The following is an 18,531-nucleotide window of genomic DNA, read 5'->3' on the forward strand; positions in this document are numbered from 1 at the left end:
CCAGGGGGAGAATACCGCCAGACCCAACAACAATTCCATCAGAGGATTCAAAGCAATCGACGCGATTAAATCGTCTCTCGAGAGCAGCTGCAAGGGGGTCGTGTCATGCGCGGACATCCTCGCGCTCGCAGCTCGGGATTCTGTCGTCCTGGTAGGAAATTCTAGTGATTTTCGGTGGAGTTCTTATGGAATCCCCACGGAATTTGAGCGCAGAGTGGCGGGCCGTCGTGGGAAGTGCCACTGGGGCGACGAGGTAGCATCACTGCGAGCTTCTCTGGTCAGATGACGGCCCATCCAAATACTTGGAACTTGAATGGATTTCTCTCTTCTGGCGAGGGAATGCGCGAAGGCCAGGGATTTGGCACAGGCGCGGCAGATTCTGGCAGCAATCCAGCTCAATCCATATCGATGCCTGGATCAGGACACCCGTCTGGGAAATCTTCTCATCGACATGTTTGGGAAATGTGGCTGCACGGGCAATGCGATTGAGGTCTTTGATCGCAACATCGCGTCCCGGAATGTCTTCTCCTGGAACATCCTGCTCGCGGCTTTGAGCCAGAATGGAGAGCTCCACAGCGCTCGGTTCCTATTCCAGCGAATCCCCTGCCACGATCTCGTTACCTGGAACACGATGCTCAGCAGCGAATCCTCATCCGCCAGCGCCAAATCGCTCTTCGATCAAATGCCTCAGCGGAACCTCCTCTCCTGGACAGCCATGATCATCGCCGCCGCCGCCGCTGCTGCCGATTCGTGGGAGATTTTCAGTAGACTCCCCGAGCGTGATGCCATGGCATACAATGCCATCATTAGGGTTCTTGCGCGACATGGGCAATTAGCCCGTGGCGAGAGGATCTTAGCCCAGATGCCTAATCCCGAGGATGTGACGTGGACAACGCTAATCCAAGCATATGCCCAGACTGGGCATCTGGAGCATGCAAAGGAACTGTTTATATCTTCTGGCTTCCAAACCAATCTCATCTCAACGGCCATGATACAAGCTTTCTCACACAGCTACCGTCTGTATGACGCAGAGAGAGTTTATAGTAAGCTCTCTAGCCCAGATTCTCTGGCATCGACAGCGATGCTAACCGCATATGCCCAATGCGGGCATATTTATAAAGCCCGCATATTCTTTTTAGCGATGCCCAAGAGATCCCTAGCTTCTTGGAACGCGATGCTCACGGGGCTCTCGCAAAAGCACGAGCTGATAGAAGCGTTTAAGACTTTTTGTTTGATGCCACGGCGTGATCTCAAGTCGTGGAACTTGATCTTGTGCTCGTTCTCTCACAGCGATCGCCTGGAGGATGCCAAGAAGCTATTCGAAGCAATGCCGGATCGAGACGCGGTGTCCTGGAACTTGATGCTCGATTCGTGTGTGACTTTCCGGGACTTGGATCAAGCACTGGCTTTGTTCTCGAGAGCGTCGAGCCGGGACGTTGTAACTTGGACTCTTGCTGTCACTCTCGCTGCTCGAGTTGGCCACCCAGATCAGGCATCGCAGTTCTTCTCAAGGATGGCGCAGCACGATCTCCTGGCACTGAACACGATGATCGGAGCCTACGCTCACGCCGGCCAGCTTGAGAGAGCTCGGAGGATCTTCGAGAAGATCGAGAGCCCCAGCACCGATTCCTGGAACTCGATGATTACTGGCTACGCACAGCATGGGCGGGCCGACCAGGCTCTCGGTCTCTTCACTGCCATGGAGCTCCTTGGGGAAAGACCAGATGAGCTGACCTTCGTGGGGATTCTTTCGGCTTGCAGCTACCAAGGACAAGTGGACGCTGCTCGTGAATACTTCGTCTCAATGCAAGGTGACTATCGCGATGTGGAAGTCACGGTGGATCACTACTGCTGCATGGTGGACACGCTTGGGAGATCCGGAAAGCTTGCAGATGCTAGAGAGCTGAGTAGAACGATGCCGTTTGAGCCCGACCATGTGGTTTGGACCAGCTTGCTGGGCGCTTCTCGAATTCATGGCAAGCGATAGCAGAGTTTTATTTGCTCGATCAAGTCCCTGGAAGGAAGATCAAACGAGCACGAGCTTAAACGGATTGAAGCATGAAAGCATTGGCAACTTACCGATCTAGCTTTATGTTCCTGGAAGTTCGAGTTTTATCAAGGAAGGATCACACATCTGGGATGAAACTTAGTGAAGCTATTCTACCTCCGGGATTCGTCCTGAAGGTATGATCTTGTTTCTCTAAAAATGTGGGATCGATATAAAGCAATAATCACGGTGAGTTTTTCTCTTTTCCTTCTTGTTTGGTTCTTTCATGATTTTGGCATGCTAGTTTCGTAGTTTGGATCGACAATTATTGATTCCAGGTCTAGGCCTGTCCAGGTTTGGAGTTCCTTCCATGAGGTTAAGAACAGCAGAAGCCAGAGAGATTTGAAAATAACGTGTGGTGGTTCTTGGATCTAAAAGACGTTCCTCGAGGAGGTTAGTTGCCTTTTGGTCTGTTTTCTTTTGTTGTTTTTTGAGAAACTTTTTCATTGGTACTAATCTCTTTCGGATTTTTATAAAGCTAAGCTAATGGTATCATTCCCAGCCCCGAAGGAGCCCACGATACGAGCTATATTACATGTTAGCACAAGTGGTCTTTTACGGTCTACGCAAAGCAAGAGTTCCCGGAATCTAGCGATTACGAAAGTAGTTGTGATGGCAGTAGCAGCTCAGTGAGCAGTAAACACGAGGAAGGGATAAGCCGAGTCGCAAGTTTTTCTTTGTTATCTAAACTTTTGATCCAGAGAGACGAGTGCAATGATCTTGCGGAATTCGGCTCCCCACCTTCAAACCAATACTCCTTCAGCAATTTTCGTTCAAGGTGATGAAAGTTCTTGGCGCTCTCAGACGATCATAACAGAACGCACAGCTCTTTGAGAAGATATGGTGCATCGCTTCAAGAACGTCGTCGATCCTAGCGATTCAAGCGCTGGCATTTCCAGATCCATCGCTGGGAGTGTGTGAAAGAGATGCTATTGTACATATATCACACCACCCTTCTATGTTCCCTGTTAAGTAGTTCTCTGCTCTAAAGGAAGACGGGAAAAAAGGAGTGTCACTCCAGCATGAAATTTTCAAGGCTTTGGCAGATCCTTTCCACTCTGCTGCAGCAGCATATCATAGTTAAGGGATACTAACTGCGAGAGATTCTGCGAAAGCCAAAAAAAGAAAAATCCCAGTCGGCCAGCACCATCGTCAGTCAAAACAGGACTTGGATTTGATATTCACAGACATTTGCTTTGTCATTGTTTTAAAACTTTGATCTAGCTATTGACATTGTTGTTCCTTTGCGCGGCCAGGACTAGAGACATGCCGCTACGACAGACCTGCTCTATAGCTCTGCCATTTTCCACTGTATCAACTTGTTGCGGGCGGTATCGTGGCCTTTCGGTCTTGCAAAAGAGCCAGTCGAGTCCATTCAGCACCATGAACGTACCAATGCCGCCGATCAAGCCATAAGCAATGGAGTACGTAAGAGGCATGAGGATGATGGTAATGAACGCCGGGATGGCTTCTCTCATGTCATCCCAGTCAATCTCCTTGACGGACTTCACCATCAAAACTCCGACGAGAACAAGCGCCGGTCCAACTGCCCAAGGTGGAATAGAAGCCAGCAGCGGTGTGAAAAACAGCGCCAGGAAAAAGTACATCGCCACAGCAAGAGCAGTAATCCCGGTTCTCCCACCTTCTCGAATTCCCGTGGACGACTCGATGAAAGCGGTGACAGGGGAAGTTCCAAGTGCCGAGCCGACCACGATTGCTGCATCGCTCATGAAGCATCGCTCATCGCTCGTCGGCTGCAGGGGAAGTTCCAAGGCCTGTTACCCCAGAGTTACTCACCCACTCTGGCGGTCCCTGCGGCATCTCGGACTGCTCGCTGGTCTGCTCCAACGCCACCATCCCGGCACAGCGCTGCTCGGGCCTCACTCCCGGCGGTACACCGCTCACTCTAGTCAAGCCAGGTGCCGAGTGCAAGGACCCAGGGGCCCAGAACAAAGGATACTCCGACTGCCTGGACCAGACGAAGCGTGATCTCATCGTTGCCACGGCAGCTTCCTCGCTCATCGGCAGTGTCATCATGGGAGTCTTCGCAAATCTCCCGCTCGGGCTGGCGCCTGGGATGGGAGCAAACGCCTACTTTGCGTACACCGTCGTCGGCTTCCACGGCTCCGGAAGTGTCTCCTATGGTGGAGCTCTAGCGGCTGTGTTCGTCGAGGGACTGATCTTTCTCGGGCTGGCAGCACTCGGCCTCAGGACTCGGCTGGCCAAGGCCATCCCTCGCCCCGTCCGCATCTCCAGTGCGGTTGGTATCGGTGTCTTCCTCACCTTAATCGGCTTGCAGTCGAGCGAAGGCGTCGGGCTCATCGTCTTCAGTCCGTCATCTCTGGTGACGCTGGGTGGATGCCCGGCAGTGGACCGAGTAGCGGTAGCACCGGTTGTCACCAACACCACAACCGGTGTCTCCCGTCTCATGCCCGGCGGTACCATCTCCTCTAACGTCCTGTGCACGCGTAACCGGATGGAAGATCCCACTCTCTGGCTTGGGGTCATCGGCTTCGTCATCATCGCATATGCTCTCGTCAGGGGTGTCAAAGGTGCCATGATCTACGGCATTGTCTTCGTCACCGGCATCTCCTGGTTCCGGGGAACGAAGGTGACGTACTTCCCAAATACCGACGCTGGTAACACGGCCTACTCGTACTTCCGCAAGGTGGTCGACGTTCACACCATCAAAGGCACCGCTGGAGCTCTCTCCTTTGCTGAAATGGGCAAGAGCCAGTTCTGGGTGGCGCTCATCACCTTCCTCTACGTCGACATACTGGATACCACCGGAACTCTCTACTCCATGGCCAAGTTCGCCGGCTACGTCGACGAGAATGGCAATTTCGAGGGGCAGTACCAGGCCTTCATGAGCGATGCTGCAGGGGGATGCTGCAGGGGAAGTTCCAAGTGCCGAGCCGATGAGCCAAGCCTTCATCACTCATCACTCATCACGTAGATCATGGCACCTTTGACACCCCTGATGAGAGCATACGCGATGATGACGAAGCCGACGACCCCAAGCCAGAGAGTGGGATCTTCCATCCGGTTACGCGTGCACAGGACGTTAGAGGAGATGGTACCGCCGGGCATGAGACGGGAGACACCGGTTGTGGTGTTGGTGACAACCGGTGCTACCGCTACTCGGTCCGCTGCCGGGCATCCACCCAGCGTCACCAGAGATGACGGACTGAAGACGATGAGCCCGACGCCTTCGCTCGACTGCAAGCCGATTAAGGTGAGGAAGACACCGATACCAACCGCGCTGGAGATGCGGACGGGGCGGGGGATGGCCTTGGCCAGCCGAGTCCTGAGGCCGAGTGCTGCCAGCCCGAGAAAGATCAGTCCCTCGACGAACACAGCCGCTAGAGCTCCACCATAGGAGACACTTCCGGAGCCGTGGAAGCCGACGACGGTGTACGCAAAGTAGGCGTTTGCTCCCATCCCAGGCGCCAGCCCGAGCGGGAGATTTGCGAAGACTCCCATGATGACACTGCCGATGAGCGAGGAAGCTGCCGTGGCAACGATGAGATCACGCTTCGTCTGGTCCAGGCAGTCGGAGTATCCTTTGTTCTGGGCCCCTGGGTCCTTGCACTCGGCACCTGGCTTGACTAGAGTGAGCGGTGTACCGCCGGGAGTGAGGCCCGAGCAGCGCTGTGCCAGGATGGTGGCGTTGGAGCAGACCAGCGAGCAGTCCGAGATGCCGCAGGGACCGCCAGAGTGGGTGAGTATGCTGGCGTTCACCGCGAGGATATATGCCATCGTGAGGAAAGTTGCTGTGCCGGCTCTCACCTCTCGAGTGAAGCAAGAGTTTCGCTCCTCCAGCTTGAAATACCTCCCGACTCTGCTCCGAGCGACTGCCATGTTGAGGTGATCTATGCCTGAGTTCCATTGCTCGCTCAATCTCCTGATAGAATCCATTGTGAAAACTTTGAGCAGCCTAAAGGGGAAGTCGGCAAGAAAAGGATGTTGAGCTCACAACCGAAATCCAAATATGTGTGATTATTTATATTATACATGCAAGAACAATGATTGTCCTAAATGACGTTGTAAACTTGTGGTGTGCAAGAGGAAACAATCTCCAAAACCGTTTCCAGATCCAGTAAGTTCTACTCTGCGAGCTCTACACTCCGCAAAGGTTCTACAGAACTGTTACTTGTTTGTCTTCTTCACGCAGATATCTCTCGTCTTACCACCCCAGAGTTTTATGTGCTCGAGTTCCTGGAAGTTCGATTTCATCGAGGAACGATCACACATCTGGAATGGAACCTACCGAAGTTATTCTTCTAGCTGGAAATCTTCTGGGTTATCTACGTCGATCGGCTGCTCGGGCTGCTCAGAGACAACCTGGTGTTTGATCACAGCACTTGCGATCATTCAAGCGTAGTTATTAAGCTTACGATTCTCGCTGGGGAGCGCAAGAGAAGGTAGTCCTCGAGCTCGTTGTCGTGAAGCTGGACCCTTGCGTCCATGAGCTCCAGCGCTCGCTCCAGATTTTCCACAGACGGCTGCGACAGCGCGCGTCCTAAAAGCGAGAGATTTAGCGATCCATGGCCTTGGCACACGATATTTCGCAGCCATTCTCACCCGATGCAGTCGTCAGGCCTGGAATGTCGTGCACGGACGGAGAGGTTTCCAGCAGAACGGCCGTGTACCTGGACTCCCTGATGATCCTTGCATCTGGAGCTAGCGATTCTCCCGTGAGACCCTGGCGAAACAGAAATGCCGCATAGCTTACCGCGCCTAGAGCGCTCGTCCGCCATGGCCCTGTTTTTAGGGTTCTTGGGGGATTTGACCAGTTGGCATAACATTAGGGCTTTAGAGAAGCTATGGCGATTCTTTGTTTGCCGCCACCAGCGCCAGACAGGGCGGCCGGCAAGGATTTCGAGGAGGCGGTGGAGCGGCGCTGGAAATGGCTGCAATGCGTGGAGGATCTGGTGAGGAAGATTGTTCTAGGGGGCGAAGGCCGGATGTGGCTGTGCGCGGCGCTGGGATCTCTTGATTTGCCCCCGGCGGCGCAAAGAGCTGCGTTTCTAGGGCTCGTCTCGAAAGATGGCGAGGAAGGGCGCAGTATTCGGCAGCGCGTCATCCGGATGCTGTGCGAGAACAGGCCCGCGTGGGCAGCGAGGGTTCTCGCTCGCGACGATCGACTTCTAAGGCGATTCTTCGAAGGTAAACCATCGAATCTCGCTTCATGGATGTGATTCATGGGTTGCTTGCGCAGGAGATTCACAGAGAATACTTCAGTGGTTTGGGAAGTTCTCGAGCGGTGGCAACAGCGATCACCAGTGGGGTGCTCGAGCGCTGGCTCGATTTACTTTCGTCCATCGTGAATCCTGCTGGCATGAGCTCGATTGGAATGGCAAGCACGGCCAAGCTCCGGCCACGGTCGCGTCAAAGCCACATTACTTCCTCGAGCTTGATGTGTTGCGAACAGTGGACAACTTCCTCGACAAGGTGCCATCCTTTTGGAGGTCTGACGAGCTCTGGGACTCCATGAAGAATGGAGAGTTTTTGAGCCTCGACATAGACTTCTTCATCAACGCGCTTGAGGAGAAGATGATGGTGGACGATTGCCCAGAGACTTGGAATCTCGTGGAAGACTACCTCGCGGAGGAATCGCTGTCCAAGCTCTCCAACTGCGTGCTCCATCTCCTCTCGGAGGAGAGCCTCTTGACTTTCGTGAACGAGCTCGTCTTCCAGATGAGCAGCAAGGGACCGAGAAAGAACGAGAGGAAAGGTGGCGGCCGGGAAAAGCAAAAGACTTGGCTGCAAGAGGTGATTCTATCCGAGGAAAGGTGCCCGACGCTCTACGATGCTATCGTTTGCAACGCTTGTGCCAACCACAGGAGACAGATAGTGAAGATCGTTGGGGATGAAGACTACGAGGAAGAAACAAAGGTTTTGAAGCGACTACTTGGTGAGGCCGAGTGTGATCCAGCGGTGGTGTGGGCGGTGAGGAGGCAGAACTTGAAGCTGGATAAGTGGAGTTGCTTGAAGTTCCTGGGGCTGGAAGCACTGATGCTTTATTGGTATCTCACGGAGAATAGCGGTCAGATCTCCTATCCTCTTCTATTCAAAGAGAACGGGATACGTTCCGACGCGGCTCCAGTAACCCCGAGGAAGAGGAAGAAGAGGAAAAGTCGGAAGAGCCGAAAGGATACAGAGGATTCAAGTAATTCTGGCTCTGACGATGGTGAAAGCAGCAGTATGGAGCACAAGTCGTGGAGATTGTGCACGGACAACTTTCGGTTTTTGTGGAGAAAGGTTTGCGAAGCTGTTTTGTTTTTTTACTGACAAGATGATTTGCTCGCTCCAATTCCAGGAAGATCTTCCCGAACATCTCTCTGGTTACGCGTTTGACGAATGGGTCAGGTGGACGGTCGCGCATTGGTAGAAGAGTTCATGGAGTCAAGTCCTTTCTCTGTACTGAAAACTCCACATGCTTCCATGTTTGACGAAGAGGTACACGCTTTACAGTCCGAATTTCTTTTCTTTTCTTTTTCCGAACCAGATTTTTTATTTTTTATTTTTTTCAGATTTTCTCGTATGAAGCAGCTCTTTCGATAGGTTACATTCTACGCGGCAACCTCAAGAATGAGGGTAAAGAGTTCTTTACTCCATCAGCAATGTTTCCACTTAATCATGCACCGTTTCCTTTTCATTGTTCTATGTAGGCGCTCTTTCCATTGCGGTTTGGATTCGTTTTAAAGCAATGGCTGACAAAAACAAGAAAATAAGCAAAGCGCTCGTGTAAGATTCGAAGTTTTTTCTGTTTAGACAGTTTTTACTGTATCAGAGATCGATGCCGGTAGTGATTCTTGATCTCTGCCAGTGGAAAATGTGCGTGGTTCCTTTCTTTTGGTTTCTTTTGTTCTCGCTGCTGCTTGACTAACCATCCATTGGTTTCCTTCTTCGTCGTTGTTTTATGTAGGTGCTCTTTGCATTGCGTGGTCCGGGCTGGCATAAAATTGACGACAATGAACGATAAGAGCAAGGACATGCTGACAAGAAAACAAAGGCAGGAGAGAGAGAAAAATAGTTTGACAAGATAAAAATTTAAAAAAGAAAAAGAAAAAGACCAGGAAAACGGGAGCGAGCGAGCAAGCAACAGTGACATAAAGTAAAAGCGGGTGTAGATTCTAAGTTAAAATAATAAGTTACCAGTTTTTTTTTCGTCTTTTATTCGCTCTCGAAAAGACATTTAGCATATTTAATCTAAAATCCCTTCTAGAAGACCGTGATTGAGGTTTTTTTCCTCTTTTTTTTTGTTTTCTTGCACCTACTACACTCAATCAAAAGATGAGAGAGTAATAAACTGATGGAAAATACTTATTGCTCAAATGATCCAAAAGAATAGTATTAGGCACCATTGTTTCGTTGTCATTAAATTATACTAGTCTTTCACGTGGCCACTTGAGAACAACAAACTAATCCAAAGCTGCGTGCATTTTTCTCTACTTTTTAAGTCTTGGAGGCTACCGAGTCGTAGTCGATGCATCCAAAAGTATGATTAGATGCTGCACTTAATATGCTAGTGTCTTAGCTATTTTTTTTTCCTATTTTTTCATAAACTCCGGAATCCACTCATGTTGTTAGTTATATTTCAGATCAGGGCATGTGCAACAGGGTATTTCGAGATCTACAAAATAGTATTTATTTGCATTGTTTTTATTCCAACACGTAGTGCCTACGTTTTAAGGCATCTTTCCACTAATGGTAAGAAAATGGTAGAAAGGTGGCGGCATTCAATTCAAACTACAACTTTCCGCGATCAGAACCCTTTAAACTTTAGAAATTTTACTATTGAACTGTGTTTTTTCTTTGCCAACTTTAGCTCGAAAGAAAGGTGGCGAAGCTCGGTAAAACCACACCATACCTTGTACACGCAACTCTACTCGTACACCTACCTCGCAACAACTTTGCACCTGTGACCTTTGATTTTTTATTTAGAAAATACTAAGAAAATAAAAAGTTACAATATTTTTCTTTGGGAGACGCACTCACCGTTTTTTTTTCTATTTCCGTGTATCTTATTTGGATTTTGTTACAAGCACCAAGCTTGGGGCCAGTAAGTTATACAAAAAAATTCTCCCCACCAAACCAGCAATATATAAGCAATTGAGTAAACAATTACAACTGTTTTGAGGAAAAAAAGGGAAGTTTTTTTAATCTCTGGCATTTTGTGTTGCTTCTCCTTTGGGATGTGTTTGTTGACAGGCATGGCTTTTTCCTGCTCCCAACAAAAAAAAACCACACAGAACTGCACACACAGATCCAAGGGAAACCTACAGGAAGCAAAGGTGTGTTTTTTTTCATCATCTTTTCGGCTTTGGGTACCTTTTTTTTTTTCCTGGCTAAGTTGTTGTTTGTCCATTGCATCTTTGCTTTGAATCCAATCCTTCCTGCTCTCCCTTTTTTTCTTCTTCCAGCTCTTTTTTTTTTCTTTTAGGTCCTACCTAGCTGCTAGGCTAAGCTAAAGTAGTGGCATGGCATTCTGTGTGATTTTTTTTTTTTTTCCTGCCAAAGTTTTTTTTTTTTTTTTTTCATTTCTTATGCTTAAAAATAAGGCAACCCAAAAGCTTGTGAGCACCAAGCTCTTCTTGGCTATGGCAGTAGCAGCAGCAGCAACAACAAGAAGAAAAGATGGCGTAACAATTTTTTCGTGATCAAGGGCTCCGATCTCTGGATTTCCCTGTGCATTTTTTTCTGCTTGGCTACATAGTGTGTTTTACCTTCTTCTTCCTCTCCTCTTTTTTTTTCTTTGGAGTTGGAGTTCCTCAAGAAATTTCATGTGGGTTTGCGCTGTGCATCGCCATCGCGCCCTCTCGGCGGCTCGCAAGAACCAGGGGCCCTGATTGACATCGCCAGTGATCGATCCATCCATTATCTCGTTCGCCCAGGTGCGTGAATCGCGGCCTTAAAACCTCGGGCGCCCGTGTGATTGTCTTTCTTTTTCTCGTTGTCTGGAGAGATTAGGGCGACTCCTGTTGCTGGAGATCGATCTCCTCCATCCTTTCCTGCTTGGTTTGATCGGCTTCTCCCGCCCGCTAGATCGACGCGCAGAGAATGCAGATCCTTGAATTCTCTCTCCATTCTTTTTGAAAAATACCTATGTGCGTTTTGCTCCTTTGAGAGTTTAGCGTGTTCTTTCTTCCATCAAAGTTTGAAGTGTGTGTTCTTCCTCTCCTCCAAGTGTGTGTGTTCTTCCATCCAAAGTTCTCGCTTTCTTCCTTGCTTCCTCGCTCGCTCGCTCTCTCTCTCTCTCTCTTAATCTTTCCTCTCTTTTATTAATGCGAGAACTTTGCTCACAGATCCAGCGCGCATGATGGATGATACGCAAAATGTGGTATGTTCTCCAAGTTTCTTGGATCGTTTGCTTGTTTCCTTGCTTTGTTCTAGCGAAACAAACTTCATCTCTTCTTCTTCTTTGCCAATTGAATCACAACTCTTAAGAGAAAATTTCGCTTTTGCCACAGCACGAAGATAGCAAGGAGTCGCCAAAGCTGCTCGAGACCTCCAACCTCGTTCGCCTGGATCAGCAGCAGCAGCAGCAGCAGCAGCAAAACCTCCACCAGCAGCTCGCGAAATCCATCCAGTTCCACTCCAAAGTCATGGACGTGCTCGTCGCCTACGGCGCGTGCAAGCGCAACCAAAACCACACCTCCGCCACCCCGGTGCTCGACGGCTGCATGGAATTCTCCTCGAGCTTCAAGGGCGAGCGCAAATGCGAGGCCTGCGGCTGCCACCGGAGCTTTCACGAGCGGATCATCCTCATGCGCGATCAGAACGGCACGATCAGCTGCGCCTCCCAGATGGTTCCTCCGGAGATCGGAGCTCCCTTCCAGCGGAAAGAAGCGGATCATCCTTACTTAACCAGCGCCGCGGCCGCGGCCGCCGCTGGCATGATCAACGTAAACTCTAACTCCTCCGCTGCCGCCAGCAAGAGGAGGAAGCTGGACGAGTTTTGCAGCGACGATGGCGGTGGCTACTCGGATCTCATCCGCTCCACCTCGCCGCCATCCTCCGGGGCGATCATTCTCAACCCGAGCCAGCAGCCACTGCCGCTCCAGAGCCTGGAAGTGATCGATGGCGAGGTCAAGAGCAGCAGTGGCTGGCTGTGTGAGGCCGACAAGGAGAAGCTGCTGGGATCGTCCTACAAGAAGATCCACCACCACGGCGACTTGGGCTTCGCCGCGGCCGCCAACCCGGCCGCCCCGCCCGAGAAGCTGGCCTCGTTCTTCGAGAGGCTCCAGAAGGAGCACCCGGAGTCGCCGCTCAAGCTCGAGTTCGTTGATGGAAGCTGGCGGGTCTTGTGTGGAGTTTGCGCGAGGTATTTGCGAGCGGACAAGAAGGGGGAGACGCTACACAACATCCAGAAGCAGCACTTCGTCACGCCCAAGCACATAAGCAACCTCAAGGCCAAGCTGGAAGCTCCCGACGAGATGGAGTTTTGGCTCAAAAGGATGGCCAAGTTGAGGGAGAAGCGAGCGCAGCAGCGAGCACAGCCTCGTTTCATCACTGCTGGGTGATCGATCAGGGATGGATGATCTTCCAGAGATTTTTTCTTCTTTTCCTTTTTGAATGATCGCGGTTAAAGGTTGCAAGCTTTGCTAGCTTCCTAGCTCTTCTTTTTATCACCGCCCATCGCCCAGGTAGTGTTCTTGCTCTTTTCCTCTTCTTGTGCTTACGTTGCTGGTAATAGTTATAATAATCTTTGGACTAGATCACTTGTTTTGGCTCTCCAGATCCGATCCAATCCATCCAATACCAACATTCTCATACTTGTTTATTAACCCAAGATTAAGTTAAAAAGGATTTCTTTCGCCCTCGTATCATCACATAAAGAACGAAACGGTCAATGTATAGATAGAATTTACATTTCACAGTTAGACTCAATGATTTGCTTGTTCTCTTCTCCTTGTTGTGTTCTTCGCTATACCTCAGGGAAAATGCAGTATTTCTCCTGTTTCATTGTGCCGCCGAAGGCAGGATCAAACTTTAGCTTGTAGAAAGTGGAATTCCGGCAGGCGACGAGAATGGTATAGGGTTCTTTGCTGCTGAAAGTTACCACGGCGTGGGACTTTGTCTTGAGCTGAAACTGGGCAAACGACCACTGGGAGCTAAAGTAGCTCGGGAGAACACCTGCACGGACGTGATCAATACTTGTACGACAGTGAAGTTTCCAAGATGATCTTACCTCTCATGAAGGAGAGTGACGAGGTTGGATTCGTGGCTGTGACTTCGTGATTTGAGGCGGTCGAAGAGTTTGAAGTCGTGGAAGAATCCGGGACGTTTACCTTGAATACGTGAATTGTGCATTTGTCACTGGTGAGCGCTAGCCAGTGATTGTCCGGAGAAAATGCCATGCTCCAAATCTCGGCTTTGTCTTTGCCTCTTCGAAGCTGGAGAAACCACAAAAAGAAAACTTATAAGTTGCCCGCCAACTCTTTCATGGGACATGTTTCTTACCTCTTGAAGCTTCTCCCCCCAGCCAGTGGAGATCGAGTAGATCTTCACGACCGTCCCCTTCACGCTCGCAGTGGCGAGGAATCGACCATTCTGGCTGAGTGCCAAGCACGAAAGTGTGTTTGCATGAGCGTTGATCGAGAAGGGATGCCTGTGAGCAGCGTGAATACGAACCTCGCCCTCCGAGAGCCCCGGAATCGCGAGAACGTATCCGGGGCTTAGGGCACACACTCCTCGAAGGTTGCAAGTGGTGACGCTGCTGTATATCCTTGAGGTCTCGTTTGCCTTGACGTAAACATGTAGCTCCACCTTGTTTTGCATCACAATCGCCACAGCATCGCCCGAGACCTTGATCGCCAGGACTTGAGACGCGCAATTGTACGATTTTGAGGAGATTCTGCCCTGGACCTCGTCCCAGATCACCACCCTTTTGTTGTCATCCAGTGGGAACTTGCCGCCACCCAAAAGGAAGAGCCTCAGATTGTCCTCCATCTCAGCGATGGCGAGACCCTTTGCAAGCTTTGGGTTCCTCCCAAAAGCGAGTTTGAGAGGATCACAGTCGTAAACCTCGACACCATCGTTGCAAGCGCAAACAAAGCGAGTGCTATCGTGATTGAATGCAACGTGTTTGTAGTAATCGTCCTTCTCCCCCATAATCTCCTTTTTCAAAAGATGTTTCTAGGGTTCCTCCCTTAAATACAATAATTTAGGCTTAGGGTTTAATATGCCATGTGGATATATGTCACTGCTGGCAGTCACGTGTATAGCAGCGAGGCTTGACACGTGGCGGATGGAGGTTTAGGGTTCTTGGATGCGAAGAAGGGCATTCTTTGCGAGGTTTTTCGCGACAGAGAATCGGGGCTTTGCGCCGGAGCGATGCCTCAAAGAGGAGATGCTGGGTGTTTACACGCGAGCCAGCGGGCGGTTGGGGGATCTGGAGGGAATGATGGGCGGCGCTGGGGCGGCGGAGACGGTGGTGCCGTGGACGGCGATGGTGGCCGGTCTTGTTCGCCAAGAGCTCTTCCGCGATGCCATTCTCGTGTTCCGGCAAATGCAGCTCCAGGGTGTAGCGCCCAACCGCGTGACGATCATGACGGCGCTCACTGCCTGCCTCGATCTCGCGTCCCCGCCGCTGCTCCGCCTCCTCCACTCCATCGCCGCCGACGCCCAGCTCGCCACCGACATCGCTATCGCCACCTCGCTGCTCAACATCCACGGCAAGATCGGCAGCCTCGCCGCGGCCAAGGCGATCTTCCACTCCATGGAGATCAAGTCCGTGATCGCCTGGACAGCGATGATGGCCGCGTGCGTCCACCACCGCGAGAATCGAGAGGCGCTCGTGTTCTTCCGGAGAATGCTGCTGGAACACTCGATCGCCAACACGATCACCTTCGTCACCGTGCTCGGTGCTTGCGGCAATTGCCGCGAGGGGGCATCTGTCCACGAATGGATGATCGAGTCTGGGGTCTCTGCCAGCAGCGTTTTCGCGAGCACCGCAATCGTCACGATGTATGGACGATGCGGTAGCGTGGGTCACGCCAAGGAGGTGTTTGATTCGATCGTGGAGAAGAATTTCATCTCGTGGAACGCTATGGTGGCAGCATTTGCCCAGAACCGGCATTGCGCTCACGCTTTGGCGATGGTGCGCTCCATGGATCTCGAGGGACTCCACCCCGATCGAGTCACCTGGCTGAGCGTGCTGGGCAGCGTCGCGGAGATCGATATCCGTGATGGGCGATGGATCCACTCGCGGATCCTGGGCAGCGGGATCGAGCTGGATTTCGCGCTGGGGACGGCACTGCTCAACATGTACGCCAGGAACCACAGCCTCGAGGAGGCGCTGTGGATCTTTCGCCACGAGATGAGCTCGCGGAGCTCGATCTCCTGGAACACAATGCTGGCAGCATCCGCGCACATCGGCGACGAGGGAGTTTTTCTCGATCTCCTCCGCGAGACGAGGCACGAGGGAGTGATTCCGAGCGAGGGGGCGATCGTCGCGTGTCTCGGTGCTTGCGCCAGCACGATCGGGGAGGGAGAGATCGTTCTCTCTCACGCGAAGGAGCTGGGGATTTGTATGAAGAGAGCTCTTCCAGCTACTGCAGCAGTGACGTTCTTCCGGAGATCTGGGAGGCTGGCGGCGGCGAGAGAGATCTTTGATGGTGTGGAGGAGGAGGAGAGGGATTTGCCGCTGTGGGGGACGATGATCGCTGGCTACGCCGATGATTTCCAGCTCCGCCCCGCGATGGCACTGCTGCGAAGGATGCAGCACTGCGGTGTTCTTCCCAGCAAGGTGGTGATCGTCGCCATGATCAACCTCTGCGCGGCAGTGTCGGATCTTCGCCAAGGCGAGATTTTCCGCGCTTTGTTCGTGGAGTCCTGTGGGATCGATCGAGAAAACTCGGCGGTGGTGGCCAACGCGCTTGTAGATATGTATGGGAAGTGTGGAGAGTTGTCGCTCGCGAGAAAGCTCTTTCGAGAGATCCCGGAGAAGGACTCGGTGTCTTGGAACTCAATCGTATCAGCGCTTTGCGATCACGGTCGGGGACGAGAGGCTTTGGAGCTCGTCCGGGAGATGATGCTCGAAGGCATGGCATCTAGCAGCGTTGGATTCCTCGCGGTGCTGAGCTCCGGATCTCTGGAGCTTCCGGAAGTGAAGACTTTCGAGACGATCTTGGTGGAGCTCGGCATGGATGAAAACGCTGCTACCTCGCTCGTCACCGGCTATGGGAAGTGTGGAAACTTGGCAGACGCGAGGAGGGTGTTTGAGGAGACGATGATCGATCACAGGGTGGTGGCGTGGAACTGTTTGATATCGATCCACGCTGAGAACCGCGAGCTCCAGCGAGCTTACAGGACGTATCTCGAGATGCTTCTCAGCGGAGTGGCTCCCGAGAGGATCACCTTCATTGTGATCTTGAGCGTTCTCGTGGAGAGCTCCGGACAGGATTTGCGATCGCTGGAGCTCGTCCGCGCTTGCATTGCCGAGGCCGGCCTGGAGACCGAGCTCGTTGTTGGAAACGCTCTCATCAGCGCGTTTGGAAAGTGCTCCAGCCCCGGCAACGCTCGAGAGATCTTCGACGCTATGATCGAGCGCAACAAAGTCTCGTGGACTGCGATCATCGCTGCGTACGCTCACAGCCACTATGGCGCCATCGCCAAGCTGTTCTTCCGGCGAATGCTGCTCCAAGGCGAAGAGCCCGACCGAGTAACCTTCGCCACCATTCTCTCCACTTGCACCACCGCCGCCGCTCTCGTCGAAGGCAAGCGCTTCCACGCTTTGCTCGCCGAGCGCCCGGCGATGGAGATGGATCCCGTGGTGGTCTCGGCGCTCATCCACATGTATAGCAAGTGTGGAAGCCTCGAGTCCGCGAGCAAAGTTTTCGATCGTGGACGGAGCTTCTTGCTGCAGGAGAACTTGCTGGTGTGGACGTCCGTCATCTCGGCCTATGCTCACCACGGCGATGGCGAGAGAGCTCTCAAGCTCTTTGCGCGGATGCAGCAGGCTGGATTGCGAGCCGACGGCGTGACGATACTGAGCGTTCTCTCGGCCTGTGCCAAGGCCGGGATGCTCGAGACCGGGATCCAGTTCTTCGCGTCCATAGCTCGGGATCACTGCCTGGAGGTGACTCTGGAGCACTACAGCTGCTTGGTTGATCTTCTGGGACGAGCGGGAGAGCTCAGTGCTGCCCAGGAGCTCGTCCGGAGAATCCCCAACGCCAGAGCTTACGTGAGCTTCTTGAGCTCGTGTAGTGTTCAAGGAGATGTTGAGCTGGGAAGAGCGGCGGCGGAGAAAGTGAGTGTTTTAGATCCAAGCATCCCCGCTGGCTACGTTGTTCTGTCCAATTTGGTATCAGGGAAACTGCCATGAACTCAAAAGATCGTCTTCGCCATAGAGCAATCACCGATGTCGATCGATTCTACTTGCCTCTGGAGCTTTCTCCGGCTCCGGTCTTGTACCGGTCTTGATTCCTAGAAATCCTTAGAGCATCCACACTTCCATTCTCTTTACTGTTCAATCTTTCTCTTTCACCAACACTGGTCCGATACCCGCGTTTCTCCTTCAATTCCGACATTTCAAGGATTAGGTGGAAGATTGTTATTACTATAAAATGTAAATGTTAGCTTTATAGTATCTTTTATTTTTTATTTTGAAATATTTACTTTAGGTTTACATTATATATAACTATTGCAAGTATGCCTAAACTTTGAAGGGGGACTCCATTCATTTTTTTTTTGAAAGGCTGAGATTAAATATTCATTTCATGTTGCAAGGTTTAAATAAAAAATAAAACTTTTTAAGAAAAATAGAAAATATTTTAATTATCAAAATAATATATATGTCAGTTTATTACATTTTATAGTGGATTAATTTATGATGAAAATATAAATAATTTTTTAAAAGTACATGACATTGTATTATTTGATAGAAAATATATTAAATTTTTTATATCTAAAATCTGCTAATTATAATGTAGAACCACACATTTATACTACTATTAAACACATAAAGGTTTACCATTAAATTCAATCACTTATTACCCTTCAATTTAATGAAAGTTTTGAAAGTAGCCACTTATTTTTGAATGTTTTCTTTATACATTGAATATTTTAATGAAAGGTCACTCAAACTTTTAGTATTTCTTTAATAATATCTGAGAGCGAGCGGAATTTAGTTAAGAGAGTTTTAAACTACTTAAAGAAATTTTAAATTACTTAAAGAGCAGTTAAAACTTTTCTGAGTATAGATCAAGTCGTTTTTGAAGGTATTGGGAGAATGAAAATAGTGTCCCTTTTCAAAATGGAGAGATAGTGATATACCCATTAAAGAGGATTGATGGGGAGAGATTTGAAAAGTTACTTGAAGAATAGAAATTTGAAGATCTGTATGTTTTGAGATTTTTTATCTACAATAGTAAATCTTTTATCTATCGAATGTTGTTGGAACAAAGTCCTTATAAATAAAATATTTTTATACTATTATTTCACAATCAGTTAGGTTTTAAAAATCTTTTAAATTT

At 50.5% G+C, this 18,531-nt stretch overlaps 6 protein-coding genes and 1 pseudogene across 12 annotated transcripts; 4 read left to right on the forward strand and 3 right to left on the reverse strand.

Annotated features, from left to right (window-relative positions):
- The first annotated feature begins 313 nt into the window (after positions 1-313).
- LOC112341348 (pentatricopeptide repeat-containing protein At4g02750-like) lies at positions 314-1,987 on the forward strand. Its single transcript, XM_024661281.1, has one exon. It carries the CDS (start codon positions 314-316, stop codon positions 1,985-1,987), a length of 1,674 nt encoding a protein of 557 aa, XP_024517049.1.
- A 1,091-nt stretch (positions 1,988-3,078) lies between these two features.
- LOC112341349 lies at positions 3,079-5,965 on the reverse strand (annotated as a pseudogene).
- Positions 5,966-6,029: 64 nt separating this feature from the next.
- LOC112341367 lies at positions 6,030-6,824 on the reverse strand. Of its 5 annotated transcripts, XM_024661315.1 has the most exons (5): positions 6,783-6,824; positions 6,632-6,730; positions 6,445-6,569; positions 6,318-6,391; positions 6,030-6,265 (listed from the first exon to the last, which is right to left on the reverse strand). In XM_024661315.1, exons 1-4 carry the CDS (start codon positions 6,805-6,807, stop codon positions 6,323-6,325), a joined length of 318 nt encoding a protein of 105 aa, XP_024517083.1. In that variant the 5' UTR covers positions 6,808-6,824; the 3' UTR covers positions 6,030-6,265; positions 6,318-6,322. The 5 variants fall into 5 exon arrangements, 4 of the variants coding, with proteins under 4 accessions (XP_024517083.1, XP_024517085.1, XP_024517082.1 ...); XM_024661317.1 differs by having other exon boundaries at positions 6,030-6,391; positions 6,632-6,724; XM_024661314.1 differs by having other exon boundaries at positions 6,030-6,391.
- A 46-nt stretch (positions 6,825-6,870) lies between these two features.
- Positions 6,871-9,227, forward strand: LOC112341374. 3 transcript variants are annotated; one of them, XM_024661343.1, is made up of 7 exons: positions 6,871-7,216; positions 7,269-8,311; positions 8,370-8,509; positions 8,584-8,647; positions 8,722-8,797; positions 8,844-8,887; positions 8,979-9,227. In XM_024661343.1, exons 1-3 carry the CDS (start codon positions 6,874-6,876, stop codon positions 8,439-8,441), a joined length of 1,458 nt encoding a protein of 485 aa, XP_024517111.1. In that variant the 5' UTR covers positions 6,871-6,873; the 3' UTR covers positions 8,442-8,509; positions 8,584-8,647; positions 8,722-8,797; positions 8,844-8,887; positions 8,979-9,227. The 3 variants fall into 3 exon arrangements, with proteins under 3 accessions (XP_024517111.1, XP_024517110.1, XP_024517112.1); XM_024661342.1 differs by having other exon boundaries at positions 8,844-9,227; XM_024661344.1 differs by lacking the exon at positions 8,844-8,887.
- Positions 9,228-10,610: 1,383 nt separating this feature from the next.
- LOC112341377 lies at positions 10,611-12,769 on the forward strand. The gene is made up of 3 exons (XM_024661349.1): positions 10,611-10,947; positions 11,359-11,393; positions 11,524-12,769. Exons 2-3 carry the CDS (start codon positions 11,370-11,372, stop codon positions 12,574-12,576), a joined length of 1,077 nt encoding a protein of 358 aa, XP_024517117.1. The 5' UTR covers positions 10,611-10,947; positions 11,359-11,369; the 3' UTR covers positions 12,577-12,769.
- A 211-nt stretch (positions 12,770-12,980) lies between these two features.
- LOC9628840 (autophagy-related protein 18a) lies at positions 12,981-14,167 on the reverse strand. The gene is made up of 3 exons (XM_024661282.1): positions 13,517-14,167; positions 13,345-13,449; positions 12,981-13,145 (listed from the first exon to the last, which is right to left on the reverse strand). The coding sequence occupies exons 1-3, from the start codon at positions 14,165-14,167 to the stop codon at positions 12,981-12,983; spliced, it is 921 nt and encodes a 306-aa protein (XP_024517050.1).
- A 157-nt stretch (positions 14,168-14,324) lies between these two features.
- LOC9629256 (pentatricopeptide repeat-containing protein At4g39530) lies at positions 14,325-17,381 on the forward strand. Its single transcript, XM_024661283.1, has one exon. It carries the CDS (start codon positions 14,325-14,327, stop codon positions 17,379-17,381), a length of 3,057 nt encoding a protein of 1,018 aa, XP_024517051.1.
- The last annotated feature ends 1,150 nt before the right edge of the window (positions 17,382-18,531 follow it).

This window comes from Selaginella moellendorffii, unplaced genomic scaffold (genome assembly GCF_000143415.4).
Source record: "Selaginella moellendorffii unplaced genomic scaffold, v1.0 SELMOscaffold_81, whole genome shotgun sequence".
In the NCBI taxonomy this organism is placed as follows: domain Eukaryota; kingdom Viridiplantae; phylum Streptophyta; class Lycopodiopsida; order Selaginellales; family Selaginellaceae; genus Selaginella; species Selaginella moellendorffii.